The following is a 26,196-nucleotide window of genomic DNA, read 5'->3' on the forward strand; positions in this document are numbered from 1 at the left end:
TGTTTAAGGTCCACTTGGACCATCCAAGGGAGTGCAATAGGGGAACATTAAGTACTTTTACTCAGTGCTACATACATCCCCTTACGATATGAACACACACTTACTTCAGAATTTTCTCTGCAGGCTGTCCAACATACCACTCACATGCGCCGCTTCATCAATGTAATGATCAGACTGCCTTCCCTTGTCTGTTGTAGTAATTTTTGACCTTTTCTGAATAATTTGAAAATATAAAGTAAATTATCATCTTTTTGAATAATATACGTGGTTTCTCTTTCTGTGTGTGTCCATCAGTAATGTTTACTCAAATATTTAATACCACAAAGAAATTGTTTGACCTGACAGAACCAATTGTTGTTTATAATGCAATGCATAGGCCCAGGTTCTGACGGATACGGGGTTACCCCATTGTTTTGCATATATTGACACTGGCAAAGAGACTCCCATTAAGTGCTGTGCCCACGCGCCATCACTCTGAGACAGCTTGCATTCGTCAGCCTGTTTCTTCTCAGCAAAAATTGTCAGCAATGTGCATTATTTTTAAAAAAAGTAAGTGCTCTGCCTTAATATTTTGCTATCTACTATACCATCCGTCCTTCTTCAACAAGTCTGTTTCATCAAATAATTTGTTGGGATGGAAGTTCTCTGCATGGCACTGGAAAGCAGCACTGCCTTCCCCAAAATGTTTTTCTGAATTGCCCTGCACAGAAGTCCCAGTGAGTTCAGAAGTTCATGCAGTACTACTGCGTTATCTAATTCATTGACACAGCTCTGGGGTAGAGGGGGCCGTGTAATCATAGTGAGAAGAAAGGCTTTTCTACCTGTGCTACTCTCGGAGAACTACCTTCTGCCTTACGTCTTGTAAAGTTCTATGCCGTCTTCCTAGCTCGAGTTGTTTATCTCCATCACAGCTGTGATTTGTGGAAGATAATATATCCTATTGCCATAGCCATAGTGTGATAAACCATATCGACCCTTGAAATGTTCCGTTGAAGTAAGTAGGGATCTGTGCCCATTTGGGTGTACTCGTTTTTGCTCTAGACATTGATAAATAGAAATGCCTGGGAAAGGGTAGAGTGAACTTTTGGAAAAAAGGCGTTACTCAACTAAAACAAATGGGCCAAAGCAAAACTGTATGTAGTAGAGAAAGGTTAAACCTTGCTGGGTTTGAGGAAACAGTGGATTTTGGGTATCATTCTGGATCAGAGCCACCCGGAATAAGTGCTGCTGACGATGCAAGGGGAAATGGGAAAATTGGTAGATGATTTTCACAGATTACAAGGAAATGACCACTAGTCCCCATCCCTAAGGAGCCGTGGACCCAACAGGCCACCAGCTCACAGCACCAAAGATACTCAGCAGGTCTGAGCAGTTGGATGGAGGAACCAGAATGCTGAGCCATAAAGAGCACTCATTGTTCTGGGCGCTGCAGCTGCAGCTCTCACGAGATCTGGCACAAAAGAACAGCGAAGAAATGGAGAGCTGCCACCGCAGGACAAGCTCCCCTCTTCCATAGCACTAGCCAAACAAGCCCCAGAAGGCGGCAGAGGGAGAGTTGGTAACTATAACATCCAATAGCAACTGATGGACATTCAAAGTCCTGGTAGGAGGGAGTGTGCACTGCAGCAAGCAAGATTCAATATACCAGTTTCACCTCACTGTTTGTGAGAGGATGAGGAAAAGGTAATGAATAATCACAGGGAAAGATTGAGTGTTACATCCAATCCATCCTGGACCACAGTTGTATAGGAGTGGAGGCTGGATTGAACTCTTTCTTGAGTTGCACCAGTACTGGTCAGTGAATGCTGATGGCACAAGGGTGTCTGGTCACTGAAACGTTTGTTTCTTTGGGACTTTCAAACTGATCAGGAAACCTTGATGAGGAGACTTTCTTGAAATGTGATGATTTTTAATACAGACCGGGATCAGTTCAGGAACTTGTACGCATTGGAGAGTGGTGGTGATCACCTAGGTTTCAATAAGAACCTAGCATCTATATCTCCACAATTAATCAATAAAACATGGTCTTCTGTACACACAGACCCTGATGAACCTGTTGGCAAACTTGGACACGCTTCTGATTCTAGGTTTCGTGGTGAACTGTCATCATGTTGCAGTGTGGGGTTGTTCTAGGGGCACATGCTCTACATTTCCCCACTATATATTCTGTTGAGAAATCTACGTTTTTTGTTTTGAGCGTAGACCTAGGAGGAATTTGTCTCGATGACGTCCACACGACACGTACCCACCATCTTCAGATTCTTTTTTACACCATCAGGTTCAGAAGCCGGCATCAAGGGGACTGAAAAGCAGCTACAATGCTTGATTAATAAACACTTGACATCAAAAGCACTTCAAAATCAGAAGAATTTTATTTCCCCAGGTTCTAAAGGGGATTGTGACAGGTTTTATATATTAACAGTTTTTTCTGTCTTCGTTTTTTTTCTCACACCTTTTTGTTTTGCACAGAAATCCTTTTAGATGCTGCCCTCTGTGTTATCACCCACGTCCGTTGGTAAATAAACTGACTGTGTGAAATTATTTGAGCAAATAATTTAGTAGAAACATTTTACTAATCACACCATAGTGGGGAGATCCAGTCCTACTTCAGGGTTATAGCTCCGAGGATGATGGCTCCTCTTGGGCTGTACTGAAGTACAGGGGATGCATCTTCCAAATCAGAGAATGAACAAGTTGAGTGGATGCTCAATATCTCTCTTGCACCTTCAATCCAGAAAATGGCCCTGTTGCAGCTTGGGAAAAAAGAAAAAAAGGTATGTTTGCAATGCTTACCAGTAAGAGAATTTTCTATAGGTAATATCAGAAAACACATTTTGTCTCCCTCATCCTATTGTGTCCTCACCTAACCATTTGCAGGTGTAATTGACTCTGTGTATGAATCAATAAATTAGTGACGTAATGCACTAAATGGCCTGTGTAACGCACTGGCTCCGTACAGCCTTTCCTCATTCTAAGGCTGATACAATAAGTACCATTCAACTGGGTAACAAAAACCATCAATTGTCCATATCAAGAAACAACTCTGGCAGCGAGTACGTGCTTCAAAGGTAGACTTGCGTTATGTTATTTTCTATTCTGTAAAGAGTGATGGTGAATATCTCACCTGTATACTGCTGCTTGTACTCTTAATCCTATCCTTCCTCAATTTACAGTGACTCATCCTTCATACAAAGATGTAAAAAATCAAAATACATAGGAGAGACTTTATAAGACACATACAGATGTGAAATATAGTGATGGACATAAAGTGGGACCTTCAATTAGAATGTAATTGGAATGTAATGGTTTTATAGTTTTATATATTGCATGCGTACAATGATACCCATCCCACTCACTTGCTGGGAAACTTACTGTCTGGACCTGTGGAGGACTCGGAGTCCTGTTGACACTGCTGCTGGGGCTGCTAACTGACGCCCACAAGCGCCGCACCCGCTCCACGGGAGTGCCGCTGACTGTTCCTCTACCGCTGCGGGACTGCGAGGCATTGGAAACACCTGCAGCCTCTTCCCGCAGCGGCCACGCCCCCTTGCCTGCCGCGGGCTACAAGAGCAGTCCAGGCTCTCCGCGAAGCGGGACGCGTGCGGGACGAAGCCCGGGCAAAGGGCGGTCCGTTTGAGGCCGTTCGAGGACGGGAGAGACCGGGACCGGGCCATTCCCCCTGGTCAGGACAACTGAATCCAAGGAACGGATTACTCAGATTTGAAATGTGTACCAGGGAAACAAGGAGTAAATCTTCACTGGCAGTGGCAGGAGCTGCTAAAGGCACCATTGATAATTATTTTGTCAAAGCAGGATCACTGCTGATAGAGGACATTGCTGTACTTGAGAGACGCATCTCTCAGGAAATTGATTGGGTAAGGAGATCATCAATGGGTCCGATGGCTCTAGCCAAGACTCCGGATGGAAGGCTAGAAGCCAACAATTCTGGATATGTGGCTTCGGGGCTAAACCAATCACCCACCATTCCAGACCTCACAATGGAGGCCTCAAGTGATCTTGAGGATATGAGCCTAATGACCCTACCGACAGTCCAAATACCACAAACCCCACTCCAAACCTCTGGTCTTCATCCAGCCATAGTTAACACCAGTGAGAATGCTTCTGATCTCACAAGGGGAGCTAGGGAAGGAGCTATTCAAAAAATGAAGAAAGGGGGGCAAAATAAGGGAGGGAGAAAGCCTAAAACCCCTAAGCCCAATCCCTCAAGGAATGATGCCAGTGTTGCCAACACTAATTGTGCCCACTCACCCAAGGACAGCGCAGTGGCCCCACCAATAGTCACTGCACCCATAGACACACCATCTCGCGCCAACAATATTTCATTGGAATCCCTTAGCGACGATATTACATTGTCAGATATAGGCACACTCTTCAGGTCTCTTTAAGCCCCCTCGAGGCCCGCCTGATAAAAATCGAAGCTAGGCTGGTTAACATTGAAAAATCCACAGTTCAGCTAGCTGACTCCCTGAAATTAGATATCAAGGGAGCCAAAGGGGGGCAGGATGCAAAGACTAAAAAGGGCGCTGAGCAAATAACTACGACGAAGAAAAATGGCCTAGCCACTTCTCAGCATACACAACCCAAACCCAACCAAAATAAAATCCCTCAACCCCTGGTTAACGCTAACACAACCATCCCTCCCGTAAAACCCCAGGCCCCACAGCTTCCACCTCCTAACACTAGTATACATCTTAAAGATACAGCCACACTCCCGGACAAACCACAGAGTGAATTAAAACCCCCAGATAACGTGCAAAATATCGCCCGGAAAATTAAACCTCTGAACCTACCACCAGAGGCGTCCCCCTACACAGTAATTTTAGCGGGCGTGCCCGAGTTAAAACCCACAGCTATAGAATCGACCGCCTCTCTTAAAAACAAAGTCATCAGCTGGCTGTCTATATACAGACCTCCCCCACAGGGTACAACTAGCGATGTTCTTATGGTGAGACGGGCTACCTGGGTGGGATATGTGAGAAAAACAATCATAGGCGACTGTGTCTTGGTCACCTTTCGAGAACCGAGTACAGCCTCCTATATCTGCAGCTGGGCCCCTGATGACCAAGGGAGTAACATCCAGTCCCTCCCCCTCTCATTCTTCTACCCATCGTCTATGTACACATCAGAAGATCAGAGATGGGGGCACCACCAGGAAATGTGGGGAGAATGGGAGAGCAACCGCAGATAGAGGAGGGATCCCTACCAATATAGGAGTATGGCCCCCGAGTACCTACCTCCATATGGCGATGAGGAAGGATGGGAGACTAGCACTAGGAGGAGGGGCGGGTGGGGGGGAAGAATGAGAGGAGTTCCTGGGCTACATAGAATCCACCAGCCAGCCTACCTTCCTACCCACAATAGGTACAGCAGCCTTGAAATGGTTGATTGACAGCTCGTGACTCAAGGGAGGGATCAGCACCATTCCCATCCAATAGATGATAGTGAGGATAGAACAACCTTCTCTGAACAAGCCCCGGTTTCATGTGAACAGATAGTCCCTCCCACCGAACCTGTACACTGTCGAGATTCCGGCTATTCCAGAGTGGACATATCTGGTACTGACAGTAACCTAGGGGTAGGTCAGGGGGAATTGTTACAACATCTAAGGGCAAACCTTGGTACAAAGGAGAATAACTACGCCGACATAGGACCTCTGCCTACAAGACCCCAAACATTGACTCTGATCTCATGGAACGTAGCTGGGCTGGGCAACAAAATGGATTCCCAGGAGTGGGTTTCTTTCATCAACTCAAAAAGTATCTGCCTCTTCCAGGAAACCTGGGCGCGAGAGGAGTATACATGCAAGGGGTTTGCAGTATTTTCAAAACCACCTAAATGGGGGGGTCGGGGACGACCGTCTGGAGGGCTGGCAATTTGGGTAGCATCCCACCTGGGCTGTCAGGCCAGCTGCCTAACTGTAGAATCAGATGACATATTAGCTGTCCTTTTAGAATGGCCAAATTCCACCAAACTGGCGATTTAATAAACGTCTATTCAAGACCTACAGCCACACAACGAGAATCAAATACCATCGAGGAACTCTCCGCTTTTTTGAGCGAAACTTCAAGGGAGCTCCACTACGTGGTCGGAGGGGCCTAAACTTGCACTATGAGCCACTGCCAGGCCTTCTTGATGGACCCTCCCTAGAGGAGGATTCAAGATGGCTGATACCCTGCCACGGTGGCACCACCACCAAGAGCTTGGACTCCCCTCGCTCTCCAGATAACCGCCCTTACCCTAAATCATGGCTTAAGGGCCTGCAATGGGCGTACTAAATCAGACATGCCAAGTAAATACACGTTTAATAAAGCTGGAAGCGAATCTAGATTAGATTATATCCTCGTCCAATTGTCATCCTGGTCACGAATCATCGACTTTATGGTAGTTGAAAGACGGGATAGCGACCACAACGCCCTGCAACTCGAATATGCCCTACCAGGTATCGAGGATATGGGACGGGGTAAACAAAGTCCTAAGACAGGGCTACTCCTGGAGAACAACCGAAGGAGAGTAAGGTGGGGAAAACTGGCCACAAGTGGCGCTAAGTTAGCTAAGCTCTATGCTAGAATCACCACAGTGCTGGAAAAGGCATTCGCCATTGGTGAGGAACTCGGCAACGGGAAAAATAGAGACCTGCTAGGGCGGACCCATGAAGATCTAATAAACACCTTGCAGTTAGATCTCTTTGTAAAGGGGGCCGGTAGAAATAGCGGAACACATAAGAAGACCTGGTATAATGCCACATGCCGGGACTCCAAACGTGAACTTCAGGGAAGAGATACAAACTAGGAGACGGGCATATAAGAAATTGTTGGCAAACGCCAAGGCCGAATGGGACCAACAACACTGGGAGGAACTCTCCAATGCACTAGCCACCAGAGATTCTAGCTAATTTTGGCGGCTAGTCAATAATGGATCAGAAGATCTCCCTTCGGCAATTGAACCCAACATTGCCCCGAGTATATGTCAAAACCACTTCCAGTCACTATATGCAATAGAGGAGGAGGCCCCGAGCACCCCCCACTGCAAGTTAGTGGATGATCCGGAGGGTGAACCCTTCACAGAGAAAGAAGTTCAGGCAGCTATAGCGGGGTTGTCTACAGAGAAAGCCCCGGGGCTTGACGGGGTCCCTGGTGACTTATTCAAGCAGGAACTAGGGGTATGGGCCCCCTATCTCTTGCTAATGTTTAATGCGGTCCTTAAGGGAATGGAGGTCCCGGATACTTGGCTGGGTGCAGAGGTGGTTCCTATATTTAAAAGGGGATCCCCTCTGCTTCCACCCAACTATCGTCCAATAAGCCTCATCGATGTATCACAGAAGCTTTTCGGTAGGCTAATTTTGGACCGCCGGCAAAATTGGCTGGAGGAGACAGATATCCTGACCCCATATCAGGCAGGATTTAGGAGGGGGGTCTCTACAATTGATCAAATCTTTAGGTTAAATCTCATATATTGGAGGACAGCACTGATCGAGGGCGGCACTTTGTACACGGTTTTTGTGGATTTACGTGTCGCCTTCGATTTAGTGCCAAGACCAAAATTGTGGAAGGTAATGGAGAGAGCTAGGCGTCCCGAAAGACATCTTAGCAATCCTGATGAGATTACATCATAATAACTTCGCACGTGTCAGGTGCGGGAGAAGTGGCAATCTAACTGAAAGATTCCCCGTTCGCAGAGGGGTGAGACAGGGTTGTGTGCTTGCACCGACCCTGTTCTGCCTCTTCGTGAACGGGGTTATCGAGCACCTGACAGGGATTGCCAACACCGACGCCCCAAAACTGACCGGCAGCAGGGTGCCCGCAGTTATGTTTGCGGATGACACCCTGCTGCTGTCCAAATCCCCGATGGGCATACAGCGGGTGTTGGATGGTTTCCTGGAGTTCTGTACAGAAAGGGGACTTGAAATCAATCCGCAGAAAACCAAATTTATGATTCTGAACCCCATGCCCCTCAATCGCCTCAACCCCCTGCTTTGTACAGTGCGCTTAGAAAGGGTTCAGACAAGAGAGTACCTGGGGATAACCCTAAACCAAAATCTTACGTGGTCGGCACACCAATTAAAAGCAAATATGAAATTGGCACAGATGGCGGGTGGTATTATGAGAATAGCGAGTAAGTCATCATATCGCCCACTCAGCCCTGCAATTCAAATTTATAAAGCCCAGGCGTGGGGAGGAGTCACTTATGGGGGAGAGTTGTGGGGTCATATTCCATCGCCTAAATTGCTGACCACAGAAAACAAATTTCTTAGGCAGCTGACAGCTCTTCCCTCAAGTACTCCACTCCTGCCCCTAAGACTGGACCTGGGCTTGAGGCCCATCACGGAGGAACTAGGGCTTAAACCTCTAACCTTTTGGCGTCGCCTTTTGAGCAGCCAGGACCTTGTTGCCTACAGAACTGAGTTACAGGAATTTCTATCTCTGCCAAACGCGACCAAGACGCCCTGGTTGAATTACATCAAGAAAACCTGCGAAACTCTTGGATTACCAGAACTATGGTCAGATCCGGAAAGAACAAGTAACAAGATACCGAGGAAAGCACTGTCCAGAGCGTACTACGATAAAACACTCCTCCGAGCACTGGACAGCACTCGTGAAGGATCTCTGACCTATCACTTCATAAAAACTAAAGATTTGTATAATCTTGAAAGTGTCTTAGATGGTATGACTCCGGCGTTAACTAGAAACTTATTCCTGCAATGGAGGTACGGGACACTTCCCTTGGGGTCTTTTACCGCAGGATGGTCTTGCCGGTCTCCCACAGAGACTTGCCCTGTATGTGCCCACACAAAGGAGAACGATGTGCACGTGGTTTTCTTCTGTAGAGCCTATCAGAAAAGCAGGAAACACTGGCTTGTCCCCCTCCTGAAAAACATGGGATTCAGAACATTTTTACCCGCATACAGAGTTTTAAAGACTGATTTATCCCCGCCAATTGTGTTTGCTGTGGCAAATTTTTTAACTGCAATGTGGTATGCCCGAACCCGATTGATAAAGAGGGTTGGAGACTCTTGATAGACTTTTACCCCTTGATGCATCGGTACCCATCTGTGATCAATATTCTCTTTTTAAACTTCAAATGCATTTTATATTGATGATATAATGATACTTTGGATTTTTAATTCATGTGATAAATTTGTATATCTTTTATGATCATGTGATCGAAATAAAGATTTGAAGAAGAAGAATGGATGGTCTCTTCCCTATGTGACTGCCTTGAAAATGTTAAAGAGATTGGACCTGCTTTTTAATATTGGAGCAGTGGAGATGGACATTGTGGGTATATTCTCGGTGGCCCAGCAGAGGCCTTTTGGTCAGGAGAATACTTTATTTGAATCCAAGGTTGCAGATAATTTTGAAAACGTTGTCCTCCACCTCGTTTATAAAACTATGATCACAACAATTGTGTTTTTCTCAAGGGGAAATCAATGTTCATGGTTACAGCCTTATTTCTTAAAAATTGTATCTGTTTCTTTTTGTAGTTTCAGACTATTTTATTGAGAACCTTTCAGAGACTTCCCTACATAGCTTTCCAAAGTATTATATCAAAACTTCTCCATTTTCACTTTTTAACCTGCATATAACAAACTATTCATGTTATTCTTGTCACCCTGCCTTGCACACACAATTCCCAACATTTTTTATTCGCTGGTGCCCTTTTTATTCCCTCCCGCTCCTAGTGAAGGGCAGTTCGATCATTGTTTACAGGTTTTACTTATGCTAAAAGTTCAGTTCCAGAGCTCGGAGCCCGTGCGGTCTTGTCGGGCCTGACTCAAACCCCAGAAGATGGTCCACTAGGGTTAGTCAGATCTTATTAAATATTTCATGCAGATCTGCAATGTCATAATGATATTTTCCATGGCTACTAAATCCATAATTTGGTGTACCACCTGTTGAGTGAGAGGGGGTTGCCTTGGAGGTGTGCAGGGGGTTGTTGTTCCCAGTCTGCCACTATGAGTTGTCTAGTGGCTCTAGTAAGTATTTTAAATATTTTTCTACCCTTTGACATATGCTAATAATGATGTTGTCACAAAAGGTCCTATACATTTATTGGTTCTGACTCTGAAAGGTGTTGCTGTAACCATTAAAAGCATCTCCCATCATTTAGGCTCCAGAAAGTAGATTAAGACCTTTCTCTTTGCATCTTTATAAATTCTCCTTTGGGAATATTGTGCCAAGGTGATCCTGTGTAAGTGTTTAATAACATAGCATAACAGTTCTATATGTGTTATGTTATGTAATTGTTGATTCAGTCAGAATCCACATCCTTGGCTGGTGTCTTCCCACCTGTCAGAAAAACCCCTTGTTCCCCCAGTAGTGGCTCAATGTCTCTTCACAAAGGAAATGAATGCTCAGTATTGTGGGGGCTGAATATTTATCTTTTTTCTTTTTTCCTCCCTAGGATGTGCAGAATATCTTGAACAGGTACTTTCTTTCCTCTTATGTACATTTCAGACTTGCCTTTGTCCAGTGCTTGATTTTTAAATTCTCTCTCATTATGTTATACGTTTTTTTAAAAGTCCGCATTCACCAATGCCTAGGTTCTTATCACTTTTGGTGCATAGTATGAATGTGCACCTGAAGGTTACATTCTACATTAGATTTCTATATCTTTAAAAGCTTCACAGTGTGGAAGATGGTCTGAATAAACAAGAGCAAGTGCTAGCAGAGTGCTCCATATATAAACAGGCATTTTAACTTCATATGGTTGTGCCTAGGCCATTAGCAAAGGAAAATATGGGAAGAATCATGGTTAGACCTGTAAATGTGTTAATCATTGTATACTTCTCCTCAAGCAGCAAGCACATTTGTCAAGGTGTTGGAGAAATTTGTCTTTGCAGAAGGATTTGTTTTTTTTTTTTGTGAACCTTTATTTGCAGCAACCATAGTTACAGTTACGGGCCTACAACCATCACGGCCGGCCACTAGACAAATCCAAAATTTTGCAAGCGAGTGGCAGAGGTAATGCTATACGAAGTCCAGGATAATATAACAACAGCAGATGATTCGGAAGTAGGCACGATAGCATGGAATCAAAACGTGAGACGTTCATTTTCAAATAAGGAGAGAGAAAAAAAAAAAAAAAAAACAAACAAAGAGAAAGAGACGTACAGTCGCGCCCAGTCTTGTGGTAGTGGACAAATCAGGATATATGAATCAGTAGCAACACGGGGAGGGGGCACCAGGAGGTAAATTATATAAAACAGGAGAGGTAGAAGAACGATCCCATCATTAATGGGCCCAAACCCCACCCCTCAACCTCAAACACCCCACTAGGACATGGACGACGACGACATAAAAAGAAAAGAAAGACTAAAGGGCCATATTTATTTATTTATTTAAGAAGCTTATAAAGCGCGCAGCTACCCCCAAAGGGGGTGTCCCGGCGTTGAGAAATACATGTTAATTCATGAGGAAGGAACTTCCAGGTGCATGTCCATCATAACCCGGAGCTACAGGGGGCCTCAAAGGATAAATAATCAAAGATTGGTAAACAGCCAGGTCTTGAGTTTACGTCGGAATACTTGCTCTGACTCAATGAACCTAAGGTCCAGAGGGAGGCTGTTCCAATACTTTGCAGCAGCCACTGCGAACGTTCTGCCACCACACCTGGCGCGGCGAAATCTGGGAGCCACCAGAAGACGAAGGCTGTTTGATCTCAAGGATCTGACGGATACAGATAATTTAAGTCTTTTACTCAGGTAAGCCGGGCCAGTTCCATTTATAGCACGAAAGGCAAGGATCAGAATTTTGAATTGAATGCGACGGGAAATGGGGAGCCAGTGTAATTCTTTCCGGTAGGCTGAAACCGAGTTGCGAGCAGGGATATTTCCAATGAGTCTGGCCGCCGCATTCTGAACAATTTGCAACCTATCAATGAGATAGAGGGGGGCACCGGCGTACAGGCTGTTGGCATAATCTAGGTGTGCCGTGATAAGACAATCATTTTGCGGGAATCCAAAGGGAGGTAGGGAAAGATCTTCCTAATCATTCGCAGCTTGCCAAAGTAGGCAGCGGTGACTCTGTTGACTCTGTTGACCTGAGCTTTACAGGACATGGAGGTATCAAAAAGGAAGCTGAGGTTGCGGGCAGACTGGACAGGGTTAGGAGGGGGGTTCAGGACAGTAGGCCACCTAAGGGTGGCAGGGGGGGGCGATTTTTGGCTGAAGAAAAGAACCTCAGTTTTGTCCGTATTTAGAACCAGATGGTTAGAGGCCATCCACGAGCAGATGTTGCCAAGGCAGTTGCGAAAGTTGGAGAAGTGGGAGTCAGAGTGGTCTCTAAAGGAAAAGACAAGCTGAGTATCATCAGCGTAAGAGACCACCCTGACCCCCCAGGACTCAACTAACCTGGCAAGCGGGCCTAGGTACACATTAAACAAAAGAGGGCTCAAGGCCGAGCCCTGGGGCACACCGCAAAGAAGAGGTTTTTCCTCCAATTCAAAGGGACGAAGGAGTACCCTTTGAGTCCTCCCTGAAAGAAAAGATTTGATCCAGGTCAGAACCGTGCCTCCAATCCCTAGCTGCTGCAGACGAGTCAGGAGTATATCATGAGACACAGTATCGAAAGCAGCGGACAGGTCGAGGAGGACCAGCATGGCCTCCTCACCCCTGTCCACAGACTCCCGGATTGTCTCTGATACCTCCAGCAGCGCCGTCTCAGTGCTGTATCCGGTTCTAAATCCGGACTGAGAGTCGTGCAGCAGCTGATTAGTTTCTAGGTACTGGGCCAATTGTTTCTGAGCCACTTTTTCTAGGATCTTAGCAGGTTTAGGCAGAAGGGATATCGGGCGGTAGTTACAGAATTGAGTGGGATCCGCATCTGACTTTTTTAGGATGGGAAGCAGCATAGCTTGTTTCCACACTGAAGGGAACTGTCCATAGGTCAAGGAGTAATTCCATATGGAAAGGAGAGGGTTGATTAAAACCGGGGCAAGATTTCCCATCACTTTGGCAGGGACAGGATCTAGTGGTGATCCTGATTTAACCTGGCTGAATAGTTTCAAGGCAGTATCTGGCGAGAGCTCATCAAAGAAATTAAATGAGCATTGCTGGGAGTGTGGCTCAGCAGACCAGGGACTAGATGCCGCTGGATCAAATGAGGAAGATAGCCTGATAATTTTATCCTGAAAGAAATCAGAAAGTCCATTGCAAAGGGCTTGAGTGGGAGAACTCTGAGTCTTCAAGGCAGGGGGATTCACAAAATCCTTCACAATTGTGAAGAGAGTTTTGGGAGAGTTCTCTGCCAATTTAATGAGCTGTGAGAAGTAAGCTCTCATCGTGGTCCGTTTGAGTTTTTGGAAATTATTCAAAGCCACCTTATAGACTACTTTAGCAGTAGGGTCATAAGACTGGCGCCATTTACGTTCAAGCTGTTTGCATCGACTCTTTTCCTCTCGCAACATAGGGGAGAACCAAGGAGCAGATGGGCGAGATCTGGCGGAAGTGATAGGTGCTAGTGGAGAAATAGCATCTAGTGCGGAAGTAAGGGCGGAGTTATATCTAACAACTTCCTCATTAAGATCAACAAAAGGGTTGAACTGATTTGAGGAAACAAGGGTCAATGGTGTCACAGGTAACATTAGACCATTTGCGACCGTTTTCTCTATTGATAGATGAGGGAAGGAGCAGGGAAGGGATAGTAATTTCAAAGGGAAGGAGAAAATGGTCAGACCATGTAAGGGGTAGGGAAGAAAGGGAGGTTATCCCAAGATGATTCGTGAATATAAGGTCAAGGGTATGACCAGCTTTGTGTGTTGGGCCCTTGACTAATTGGGACAGGGTTAATCCTTGTAAGGTTTCGAGTAGCAAAGATGCTTGTGCACAGGAAGGATTATCCACATGTAAGTTGAAATCCCCCAACACCGTAAAATAAGAGTGTTTAAGGGAGAGATCAGCAATAGTGTGCACTAATGTGTTAAGAGAGGAAGTAGAAGCCGTAGGAGGATTGTAGACCAGAATACCGGCAAAGATAATAGTGGCAGAATCCATAATCGTGAGATACATGGCTTCAATAAGCCCAAGGTTGGTTAGTTTCTTAATACTCAAATTAAGATGAGACTTAAGAATAACAGCAAGGCCTCCTCCAGATTTATTATTGTCTCGATTGACACCCATCAATCGATAGCCGGGGGGGGGTGGCCAGGTGTATGTCAGGTTTGGAGGTGTCTTTAAGCCATGTTTCAGTAAGGAATAGAATATCCCACTTCTGAGTGTCCAATGATAGCCATATATCAGAGGCATGAGCAGGCAAAGATCGGCAGTTAACTAGGGCAGCCTTCAATGTAGAGGGAGACTGGGGTTTAAAGGCCTTCCGAGAAGAAGGGTCCAGATTACGCAAGTGAAATGGTGAGTTTGCACACCGAACAATTGTAAGTAGAATTCTCAAGGCCAAACGGACAGCAGCAGGCGTCAGGGGTACAGACGTCTTGTCTCAACAGATGGAGCTGCCTGTTGGTCCAGGTAATTTTAGAGGGTCGAGAGGCAGGGGGACCGGCGCTAGGCGCGGGCCCGGCGTGGACGGGCGCAGACGGGCTTGCCTTAGGCGCGCCCCGCTGCGCCCGCCCGCTGCGCGGGCGGGATGTCCTCTTTCTTTTATCCATTTCCGGAGGAGGGTGGGAGGCGTCCACGAGCTGGAGCGCTACCCTGCCTCCCCCCAAGATGGCGGTTTCGCGTTCTCCCAGCCGGCGTGAGCGCTGCAATCGGCTTTGCCGGGGGAGAGAGACCAGTAACAGGGACCCTAGGACGAATTGATCTCGTCGGGTCTAACAAGTCTAGAAACAAATACTAAGCTATCACCCATCCCACAACCCCCCACCCTGCACACCCGCAGAAGGCCATGGCCTACCCCCTAGCCGCGTGCCTGTCGCCCTAATAGAACCCGAAATATAGAAGGATAGGGAAAAGAAAGGGAAGTAAAAGAAGTAAATAGGCAGGAGGAGGGCCCTCATCGCGCCGCCCGGCCCCGCTCCGCATCCCACACACCATAAAGTCCCATAAAGGCACTGACACCATAAGAAGTACAGCAAATCCCAAACGCTAGAGCAATGAAGTATCAACAAGAACACCCGCTGAATCAGTCGTCAGCGATGAAACATGTAGAATGGAGGCCACTTCATCCCTGACCTTGTCTTGCAGTAGTCCCACCGGAAGGTCTCTCATGAACCAATAGGAAACAAAGTCCCAAGGGTCCGAGCAGAATGAAGGGGCCCAGACGTGGCGAAGCAATAAAACAGTGCGATAATATGAATCCATACAGAGATAGATAGTGAAGAGCAGGGGACAGCAACTCCGGTGTTACGAACATCGCAAGGCTGGTCATAAATAACCGCTTCCAGGAGAGGAGATACAAACAGCCCGGCCACCGCCTCGATACATCTCGGCCAGTCCAAGGAGTAGAACAGTGTTCTGTCCCCATCCACCAGCAAAGTACGTGTCCCAAGGATGCAGACAGACGAGCAGTCAAAACGGTCCGCACGGGCACAGGGACCTGACTTCCAAGCGGCCCAAGGTGCACACGAGGGTCCAGAACCTCCTCCTCGAGGACAGCCGCAAGTGTAGCGGCCGACTCCCGGGACAGGACCGCAGCCCCCATAAATGACGAAACAACAATAGCGTCCAGCCTTGCACCCAGATCACAAACCAGACGGCCAATGTTTTCGTGCAGATCCATTAGGGCAGCCAACACGTCCCATGACATAAACTCCGTCGTACAGTCCGGCCCCATCTCCGGAACAATCGCCCAACCTGGATGCGAACCGTGAAGAAGGGCACTAGCCGCCATTTTGAACCAAGCGGTCACGCCCTTCGTCACCACAGTCAAGGACCAGGCCTCACCGCGTAGGCACCGCAGGAGTATCCCCAGGGCAAACGAACTGTGGGGCAGGGTCCAGAAGGGAGAGCCACCAAAAGGCTATGGTCCCGCCGGGCCCCGGGGCTGCCCGCCAATGTCAGGGGCGATCCTTGGCTATATTCGGGCAGCACAGTTTGGGGAAGTGGGGGGCGGAAGGCAAGTGCCCTCTCCGATTCCACGCCGCCTCACAGCCCCTCACAGGTCCCCGTGAAGCGGCTCAGGATGTTACCGCGGGCAACGGTCTTTCAGGTCATCGGCCCCCACAGGCGAGTTCCCGGCCGCCATCAATGGCCATCAGCGCCGCTTCTGTTGCCGGAGGCCCCGCCTAGTCAACGCCCCGGTCTCAGCATCGCGCAGGCCGCGGAATGGCCGGGGACAATTCTCAGGATCGGCGGCACGGAGGAGCACCAGACGTAGATGGTAGGTGTTCTGTGTCTTTCTTTCATCGAAATATGCCGTCATGAGTCAGGATATGTAGCAGGATAGTCGTGTTGGGTGAAAGAGCGCACGGAGCCGAGCGGCTATGCGGCCATTTCGGATGCCCGCTTGGCTCCTCACCGCAGAAGGATTTGTTAAAAATAAAAAATAGCTTGGGAAGCCCAAGTCCAAAACAGGATGTAATGCAACAAAGCAGGCAACCAAGCAAAATATCAATAGACAAATGTCATTACAACTAAGGGACTGATAATGATATTGACGGGCAGGGTTACTCCGTCACAAACGTGACACGATAGGTGGCTATGCAAAGAATGCCCGTACATTCAGAGCTTGTACACGTCTCCGGGAATTCAAATGTAAAATTCAAGCAATTGGGTAAGATTTGGTGCTCCCATGGTATGTGCACCCTGCCACCTGGGGTGCGAAACCAGAAATGGAAAAGTCCAGTTCAGTGTATAATTGTTCAAAAACAATACCGAAGCACTCGGAGAAGTCCACAGTAATATACGTCTGTTCAATGAAGTGGTGAGACAAAGTTTTGATTGACTTCCATGTGGTTTGTTTCTTTCACAATGTTGTGCATTCTTTGTCAATTCTTGTTACTAAAATGCAGAAAGGCAGCCGACACGTGTTTAGTCAAAGAGACGATGATAGAGTGCGCCACAATATAGTGCCTCACTCTTGTAACATGATTTCACGGAACTAAGTATGGAGCCCATATTCTTCTAACTTTTCCTGCTGCTCGCACCCAGGCTTATCAAGGCCTGTTACAGCACGCTTCATACTTAGTTCCGTGAAATCACAGAAGTCAATCACAACTTCGTCTCACCACTTCATTGAACAGACTTATATTACTGTGGACTTCTCAGAGTGCTTAAGAATTGTTTTTGAACTACAGTTCCATTATAACCTTTGAAACTTGTAATATGGCGGATTGAATATCCGTCACGTTTATGAAGGAGTATCCCATCTGTCAAGATCCTAATCGGGCTCTAAATTGTAAGTTGGACCAGTGCGTTTAACATATATAATTTACTCCAGTATATATACATTTTCTCTTAATACAATTCAATGTAGTAGGATCTTGTGACAGCAGTTAGTTTCAACAGAAACGTATTTGGTGTCCAGACCAAGGACTTGCAATGCTACTACTTTAGAATAGTTCAAACAATGGCAAAATAGGCATGACAGTCGGAAACAACGCATTCTGCTACAAACAGCGATGGGGCCTAATTTTTTATCAATGCGGTCAAAGTGGACAAATCTGTTGAAGACAGCTTGTCTCAGAGCATCAATGCACAGTGTCAGAGAAGTAGATCATAAAAGGATTGACTCGCTCTAGAAACTGCAATTAAATCTCAACTAACTTGCTTAAGTCGAGTTGGAGACACTTTAGAGTTATCCAAAAGAACATTCTCTTGTTTACTCCTACAACTTGTTGGATGCTCACTATTACTTATTTGAGCCGGTACTTGAATCAACAAAAAATTCAGAATAAGATGTTCGAAGCATATGGGCTACAGACCACACACTATTGCATAGATCACCATCTGGTGGTGGGCCCTGATGATTACACTTTGTTTTTGTCTTGGAAGAGACTTTGTCTGTTGGATGACTCCTCCTATAGATCATAGTGCGTATGGGCATCGACTCCATCTTCAGATTGTTTTTTTCTGCCATTGGACTCGGGTGCGCTTATCGTTCGGTCCCATTACCGATCTCTTTTCGACTTCCAGTCTGACATCATACCATCGGTATTGTCTTCGACAGTAATTCCAGTTACCCACGTCGAAGAAAGGTTTGCGCTTCTCGATTCCAGAGTTCGTCAGGGCCGTCGGGCCCAACTCCGCCATTGGGCCTTTGGCTCATGGAAAGAACACCCTTCAAGAAGTGCCCTCAGTGTGGACACGAATTTCCTCACACTGATCTTCATGAGGTTTGCAATCTGTGCTTGTCTCCGGAGCACGAGAGTCGAGATTGCGAGGCCTGCGTGCCGTTCCGGTCCAAGAAAACCATCAGAGACCATCGAGCTCGAAGAGTCATGGCGTAGTCCTCTTAATCGACACCAGACCTCATCATAGACGAGGCTCCGATCGAAATAGAGCCTCAAGAACAACAGCAGGACAAGATAATTTCCGAAGCAGAGGATTCAGCTTCCAAAGCCGAGGAACAATAAGAAGACGAAGATCTTCTTCCAGCTGGTCAACAGGTCGTGAGTACAAACGTCGACCCTGTTCACCCCCCCCCCCCCCCATACCGGGACAGGCTTCGGGTCCACCTCCACCTCCGGGTCCAGGTGCACACCGACCAAAACCTTCTGACGCCCCGCCTTCTGGCTAGGCAACTAAGAATCTAAGAAAGCCTCCAGTCGACTCAGGCTTGAGTCAGTCTGTCGGTCCCGACAAGCAAAAGGTCCTCAAACCGAAACTAACCCCGACACCAAAGCATCACTCAGTACCGGAACCAGTCGAGCCGAAAACAAGCTCGGCACCGAAAGACGTTTCAAGTAGATCGAACCTGAGACAATTCCGGTGCCGGAAAAAGTCGACCCGAAGCCAGCTTCGGCACCTAAACTTACTTCGGCTCCGATAGTAGATGATCCCAAACATGCTTTGAGACCAGTAATTCCAGATCCAAAAAACTCAGATCCGAGAAAGAAACATGACAGCAAGTCTTCTGAACCGAAGCCAAAATCCGTTCCAAAGACAATAGACACTGTTAAACCTAAGCATTTCGGTCCCAAGCAGGATAAATTGGCACCGAAAAAGGATATTAGCGCAGAGGAGCTTTTCCAACCAGATCCCAAGCAAAAGACTCTTCGTATTAATCCAAAGACTGGACATGTAATTACAGTGCCTGAAAAGAGGAAAATGGACTTTCCCAAACCACCTTCAGTTCCTCTTAAAAAGCATGCTCAAACTTCCCCCATAAGAATTCCTTCACCATTGCTGGAAATACCAATAGATATTTCTCCTGCACACTCACCATCCATCACACATAGCCCTAGACCACAGGATGATGATGATGAAGGTAGTTATTCACAGGGGGCCGAAAGTGAGCGGCACATAGACGACACAGACAACCCAGACAATATTCCTGGGCCATCAGATGATCCTTGGGAAGACTAATCCGCCAGATGCACCAGACCTGCCACAAGACGACGCATATCCTTCTAGACCATCTCCCCCAGATGACACTATTGGGTTTACACAGCTCATTCATAGATCAGCCACTTTTCATGGAGCGGACTTACATACAGATACAATAGAAGAGGACTTCCTTATGGATACACTACTGTCGTCACATAAAACCACAACCACATTACCAATACTTAGTGGGGTGGTAAAACATGCACCAGAAATATTCAAAGACCTTGTCAGAGCCAGAGTGATTAACCCCAGACTAGAAAAGAAGTATAAAGCGGCTCCAACTGACCCAGCATATATCAAAGGTCAGCTGCCATTAGACTCGTTAGTAGTCTCAAATGCGAGGAAAAGAGCTAACTCGCAAACAGGGGATGCTCCGCCCCCTGATAAAGAGTCTAAGCTTTTAGATGCTTCAGGAAAACACACTATTTCACAAGCAGCCAATGTCTGGAGAATTGCTAACACTCAAGCTTTGTTAGCAAGAGATGATCTTGCTCATTATGATGAGCTAGAAACACTCATGCAGCATTTACCAGAACAATATAAAACTAGAGCTTCTGACTTAATACAAGAAGGCAAGGTTATTACCAATACTTCAATCAGATACACATTAGAGGCTGCTGACACAGCTTCTAGAGCAATAAATACAGGAGTACTGTTGTGTAGACATGCCTGGTTACGTATTTCTGGGTTCAAGCCGGAAGTGCAGGGCAGTATCCTAAATCAACCTTTTTACCAGCAACACCTCTTTGGTCCAACAGTTGATACTGCACTGGAAAAAATGAAAAAAGATACTGATACAGCAAAATCTATGGCAGCCTTACAAACTCAAACCCATCGAGCATCCTTTCGTCGCTATTCTTACAGGGGTGCGTCTAGAGGTTTTCAAACCGACAACACCTCCTCTTCTTATAAAGCGCCCACCCAAACCTCGCCCAGTAGAGGATATTACAGAGGAGGATATAGAGGTTACAACAATAAGGGTAGAGGCAGAGGCAACAACAACTGCAATGCCTCAACTCCCCAACAGTGACTTCCCTCCCATCCCCCCAGACCATTCTACTCCTGTCAGGGGGAGATTACAACAGTTCCTACGTGTCTGGAACTCCATCACCACGGACAGGTGGGTAAGACAAATAATTCAGTCCGGTTATTGCCTGGAGCTCACTTCCACTCCTCCAACAATACCACCCAGACAACGTCCCATGTCACAGGAGCATCTCACACTCCTAAAACAAGAAGTTGCATCTCTACTGCAAAAGAATGCAATAGAACAAGTCCCAAACACCATCAAAACACAGGAGTTTACTCCTTATACTTTCTCATACCCAAAAAGGATGGTTCCCTGAGACCTATACTAAACCTAAGGCCTCTAAACCTGTACATACAATCCGACCATTTCCATATGGTCACATTATAGCAAGTTCTGCTACTGTCAAAACAAGGTGACTTCCTTGCCATATTAGATCTCAAGGACGCCTACTTCCACGTTCCTATCCATCAATCTCACAGCAAGTACCTTCGATTTGTACTACAAGGTCAACATTACCAATTCAAAGTACTTCTCCAACCGTCTCTGTCTCAACAGTATATAGGTGCCACAATAGATACCTTCAAAGCAATTGCATCCCCCAATCCAACAAGGATAGAAAGTATGCAAGCTCTTGTACAAAAATTCCAGCCACTACACTCACTACCAGCTCAAGTGTTCATGCTGTAGTGTAGTTCCTATATTCCCAATAGGCTCTGCGCATTGGAATAATATATTCAGCAGTGTAGACGTAGGACTGAGGTCGACTAGGTCTCTACTGACTATATTAGACTTAAGGTTCGCCAGCTAGCTCAGAGGTCATTGGAAACTTTCTCGAATAAACGAGGGGGAGTTTAACCTCCCTGGATAGACAAGAAGGGATTAGCTTCTGACAACCATATAACATGACAACTTTGCTCCTTCAGAATAAGAGTGTATCTCTAGAGTCGTGTGAAAACAATAGACAGCTATTTCACTCAGTCAATCGTGCGTACTTAGTTTCACCAGAGTGCAGAGAAAAGAGAGACGGGCGTTTTCAATAAAAGGTGTAATTTATTGAACAGTCTTCTTTCTCATGCAAGAGAAATGAATTGCTATAATTGCAATACTTAGTGTAAAGTAAAGTGCGTACAGTAAAAGGAGTATTATGAAATAATACTGTAAAAGCATTGATATGGTTTCTTAGCCATAAGATACTTTAAAATGGATAAAATTTATACATACATATATACATTGACTAACGTACTCAACTGGTGCTTCTAAATACGCCTACCCCGGTGTACCTGACCTAAGCCTAATACGTGGGAAGGAGTAAGTAAGTAGCAGTTTAAGTTAAGTTGGTTTTGCCAAGAATCTGAATCAAGAATTCTCTCAAGGGTTTAGTCAGCTCCGTACCTGGGTAAAAGAAGGTGGGAGGTCTGGTATCTCTTTCCTCAGGACTCGATATTCCAGCAACCCGCAAGGGTAGGCTGGAAACGCCGGAGCTGGATTTTCTCGGCTGGAAAAAAAGACAGCGTCTTTCTCAGCGCGTCAAACAGGAGGGGCGGCTTCCGTGGGCACTCGCATCAGCTGGGCTCTCGGGCAAGTAGATGGCCGCTCTGCTCCAAAATCACCACCGTGTGTTTGCTTAAGGTAACATTGGTATATTTATACCTGAAAGGTGCCGGGTTTGACGTAAGGTTGGACATATACAATAAAGATGTCATTGGCCGTTCTTACAGTGCTTCACAGGAGTTCTAGGACGAAATCAAAACAAAAGCAAATGGGGATTTCCCAGGTTGCTTGAGGTTTGGTTTGTTTAGAGAACTCGTTGTGCTTTCTAGGAGTCCGGGGAAGTAGCCTTGCTTAATGTGACTGCATGGGCTACAACTAAATATGGATATGATTCCTATGGCTTTATAGGGATATTATTGATTATAACCGCACAAAGGCATAAAATAGAAATATTGATTTAGGTTCCTAGATAAAAACACAATACCCACTCCACGATCTAATGTCCATCATTACTAAAACTAAGCAATAGTAAACATTTAAAGGTGCATGTGTATTCCAACCCACCCCAAAATACATTTTTTGCATTCGAAATGGTGTATGCGAAATACACGAAAATGATTATTGGTACTGTACGCTTTTCAAGCAGTGTAATCATTCAGGTAAAAAGGATGCATATATATATCAGCTGAATGATTTGCGATATTGACACATGAAATGGCTCTTAAAACAGAAAAGAAGGTCGAGACCATTCCATCACATATAAATACAGTTGCTGTAAATGTGCTAGAGGCTGAGGTATTATATTGTCTCCAGAGTTCCTAAAAATAGAAGCTCTGTTCTTTAAGAATAGTTCTACTTTAAGCAGAGTACATGTGCCAGAAAAAAGGTAAATATTTTGGAAGTTGAAAAAAAAATAATTTCGCTTACAGGGGAGAAAATAGTTCCAAATGTTTTCAGTAGCTTTTGTTTATCAAAGCTGAAGGCCGAATTCAGAGTTCAGGGAACGCTGTGTGCTCGTTGCTTAAAACAGTTATTCTTTCTGTTCAAGGGAGAACGTCATTTCAGACGGATGTGCAAAAAAGCAGTCTACAGCTTCAGGTGAAAGTTCGACCGAGTTCGAAAATTCCGAAACAGTGCAGTTTTCTGCGTGATTGCTATCATCGATGTTTGGATCAGCAATGCTCTCAGAAGGTTGTACCTGTATGGTGCTGCTTTCCTCTCGTACCTCACCGCCACCTATTCGTAGTGGTGAAGTCTCAACGAATGCCGTCATCAGAATCGGTAACCGCTGGGGACAACACAATGCATGAGTCGTTACAGGACCTAGCAAAGTATCGAGATCCATCGGTACTGCTGATTGTAGTGTAAGACAGGTTTCCAACACGCATTCTTCTCCGCATAGCATACATCGAAGCACAGGTAAGATGCAATTTTTCCAGATAGGTCTGAATGCAAGAAACCAGGTCATATTCAGATCTCTTAGCCGGGCTAATCCAAGGACTTTAGTTATGCGGTCCCGATAGCGTATAGCTAGGATCGTTTCTTCCATCGTTTCTGGAGTTTTGTCTGCAACTTGGCTTGCCATATCGGAGCAGAAGGATCAAAAATAAAATTCCTGCTATGAGTCCCAAAAGTAGTGGTAGGCCGCCAAAGACAGTATGGACAAAATTGGGAAAGATGCCCAGGACTGCTTCGAAGGGTGTTAACAGTCCCGAAAAAATTGTCTTAAATACATGTGCGATGCCACTGGTATCTGACATGTTTAAAATTTGGCTTAGCATTTCTACAAAATGCACGGGGCAATTTGTTGATAACAGGGAATGTATCTCTGCCGTTGTCCTTGCAACTTGCATATCATACGTTTCTTTTGATGACGTTAAAGGCACGGTTGTCTGTAAAAGAACAGACTTCATTCTGCTTGAAGTATCAATTCGAATAGAAGAGATATTCAAAGAAGGCCAAATTTTCGCCTCCGTATCTGGAGTGCTGTTTGGATACAATACTTGCATACAGCAAGTGACCATGGAACTAACGCTTACGAGATATGCTTTCCCTGGCACCATGCCACAACAGCTGTGGTCCGTTATTAGAATGTAACTCCCGTTAGAAAGTTGTCTAAAGAATGGCTCTATTTGTGTTGCAGGTGTGCCGTGCTGGTGACATGAAAGGTTATTTGAAGTCCCCTCACAGGCCCCATGCAAATTAATGCCTTGGCACAGAAGTATACCGCTTAGTGATCGTTTACATTTGTTACCACTAAGAAATACATTCTGTTTCTTTTCACTATAACATGTGTGTGTGTAAGGCAATTTCCATGATGACTTAATGTACCCTTTACCCAACCTTTCATACTGGCCCGCTGGTATATACTCTTGGCAGTATTTAAATTGGAAAGTTGTTATCGGAATTGTAATTATTCCGTGTATTATCCATTCAATGACAGGTCTTTCTGACATTGTCAATGGTAATCTCTCAAGTTTTTCAATGCTCAGGATCGTATAGTCTGCTCCTTTCTGTGCCAAACTGATTTGTTTATCAGTAAGGTTAAGATAGAGAATAATGACGTTGTGTTTATTAAACGCCATGGCACGTAGCCTGAACGCAGATTTTGCAACGTCCAGCCAAGCTGTACAATAGAACATAATTGGGACTGACCGTGTTGTAACATTAGTAAGTCCTGCTCTATTATATCAATAGCAGATGATACAATACTGTCCAGTGAATATATTCTGGAGGACAGAGTCATTAACCCATTGTCCACAACAGAAAGTGATTTTTCCAAATTAATACGATCAATTTCTCGTATTTTTTCTGCTGTTTCAATTTGCTTTACTTTCCAAGCTTCGTTGTATGCAGCGTATATACCGGCCGCTATGAAAAGTTTTTGACGCTGTTTGCGTGGTCCTATTATGAAATCACGCAAGTCAGCACCGTCTTTAAGTAAAGTCAAGTGTTGCTTAATTTCAGCCAGTGTGGATTTTTGTAGCCACTCAAGGCATAGTTTCCCTACACTGTATGTTGTTACTATCCCTGGATGTTGTCTCTGGGAGTATCTAGGGTCTGGCCTGGTCATTTTGAACCCCTGTATTTTGTTCAGGAATCTATCTTGACAGTTATTTGTGTCTGTTGGCCAGATCAACCATTTTTTCCAATCAGGATGTGTTCTGTTTTGGTGTAAAATATGGGATACGTCTATCTCAACATCTGTAGTGCTATTACTGTCAGGTGTTGGCTTTGGAATAGACGGTTTGTTTAAGTCTTTAATTTTGGCTAGGCCAAGACAGGTTGTCTGTTGAATGGTGTCATTCAAGAATATAATTTGTTCTGGGATCATGCAGGTTCTAAATAATGCTTATAAACCTTGGACCTGCCAATTTTTGGTACCCCAGATGGTTTTTGTTTCAATGTTTTTCCAAAAATCAAAACCAAATGTAGTCATTTTTTCATAAAATGTTTCCGAATAGATTAATTTAGTGTTTGTCAGCATTGCTTTTACCCCTGTCTTATTTAACAGTTTGAAGTAAAACGTTTCTGCATTACTCGTGTTAAACTCTGAGAAGTATGAGAATTTCTCATAAAATGTTTTCGAGCTGCTTTTAGGTGGAGTTGCACAATGTTCCCATTGATTATAATTAAAAAACATTTCTAGGTTGAGCAGATTTATGCAAATAATGGTGTGCAAAGTGATTGTAACAGTACATTTGTTCATAATTCGACGAACCCTGTAAGTAATCATGTTCTGTAAATTTTGTTGACATAACTAAATCTGACATCATATTATTTATGCTTTCAAAGTCCCAATCATCAGAGAATGTACTTGGTTTTACAAAGTCACTTAATGATACCTTGAACTGATGTGGATATTTCAAGAGTTCAACCGGGCCATAGATTTCGTAATCCGTTTTGTCCCAAGCTACCCCACCGGATATTGGAATGGCTATGACATTCACTGATGATAGTTCTCTTTTCTCGATGTGAGATGACTTGTGTGGCTTTAGGACCAAGTTGATGTTCTGACTTGCTGTGTCCATTGTACTGTATTTTCCCTCAATGAATTTTCCCAACCAAAGAACCATGATGAGCCAAAGCAGGAGGAAAAGTACCCCTAACACAATCCAAAATTCAATCCATGGAGAAATCAGATCGGTTTCTTTGAGTTGATGAAAGAGTTTAGTTACTTCGTCTTTAAAAGTTTTTGTTGCTGGCGTTTCTTCAG

General features: G+C 45.3%; 1 protein-coding gene across 1 annotated transcript in view; it reads left to right on the plus strand.

Annotated features, from left to right (window-relative positions):
* LOC147717716 (E3 ubiquitin-protein ligase TRIM39-like) overlaps window positions 1-26,196 on the plus strand; it is a 227,488-nt gene that overhangs the window by 48,188 nt on the left and 153,104 nt on the right. Inside the window, exon 4 of the mRNA XM_086924502.1 lies at window positions 10,423-10,445. Within this exon, the coding sequence (XP_086780628.1) occupies window positions 10,423-10,445 (23 nt within the window). The remainder of the gene's footprint in view (window positions 1-10,422; window positions 10,446-26,196) is intronic.

This window comes from Lissotriton vulgaris, chromosome 5 (genome assembly GCF_964263255.1).
Source record: "Lissotriton vulgaris chromosome 5, aLisVul1.2, whole genome shotgun sequence".
Classification (NCBI taxonomy): domain Eukaryota; kingdom Metazoa; phylum Chordata; class Amphibia; order Caudata; family Salamandridae; genus Lissotriton; species Lissotriton vulgaris.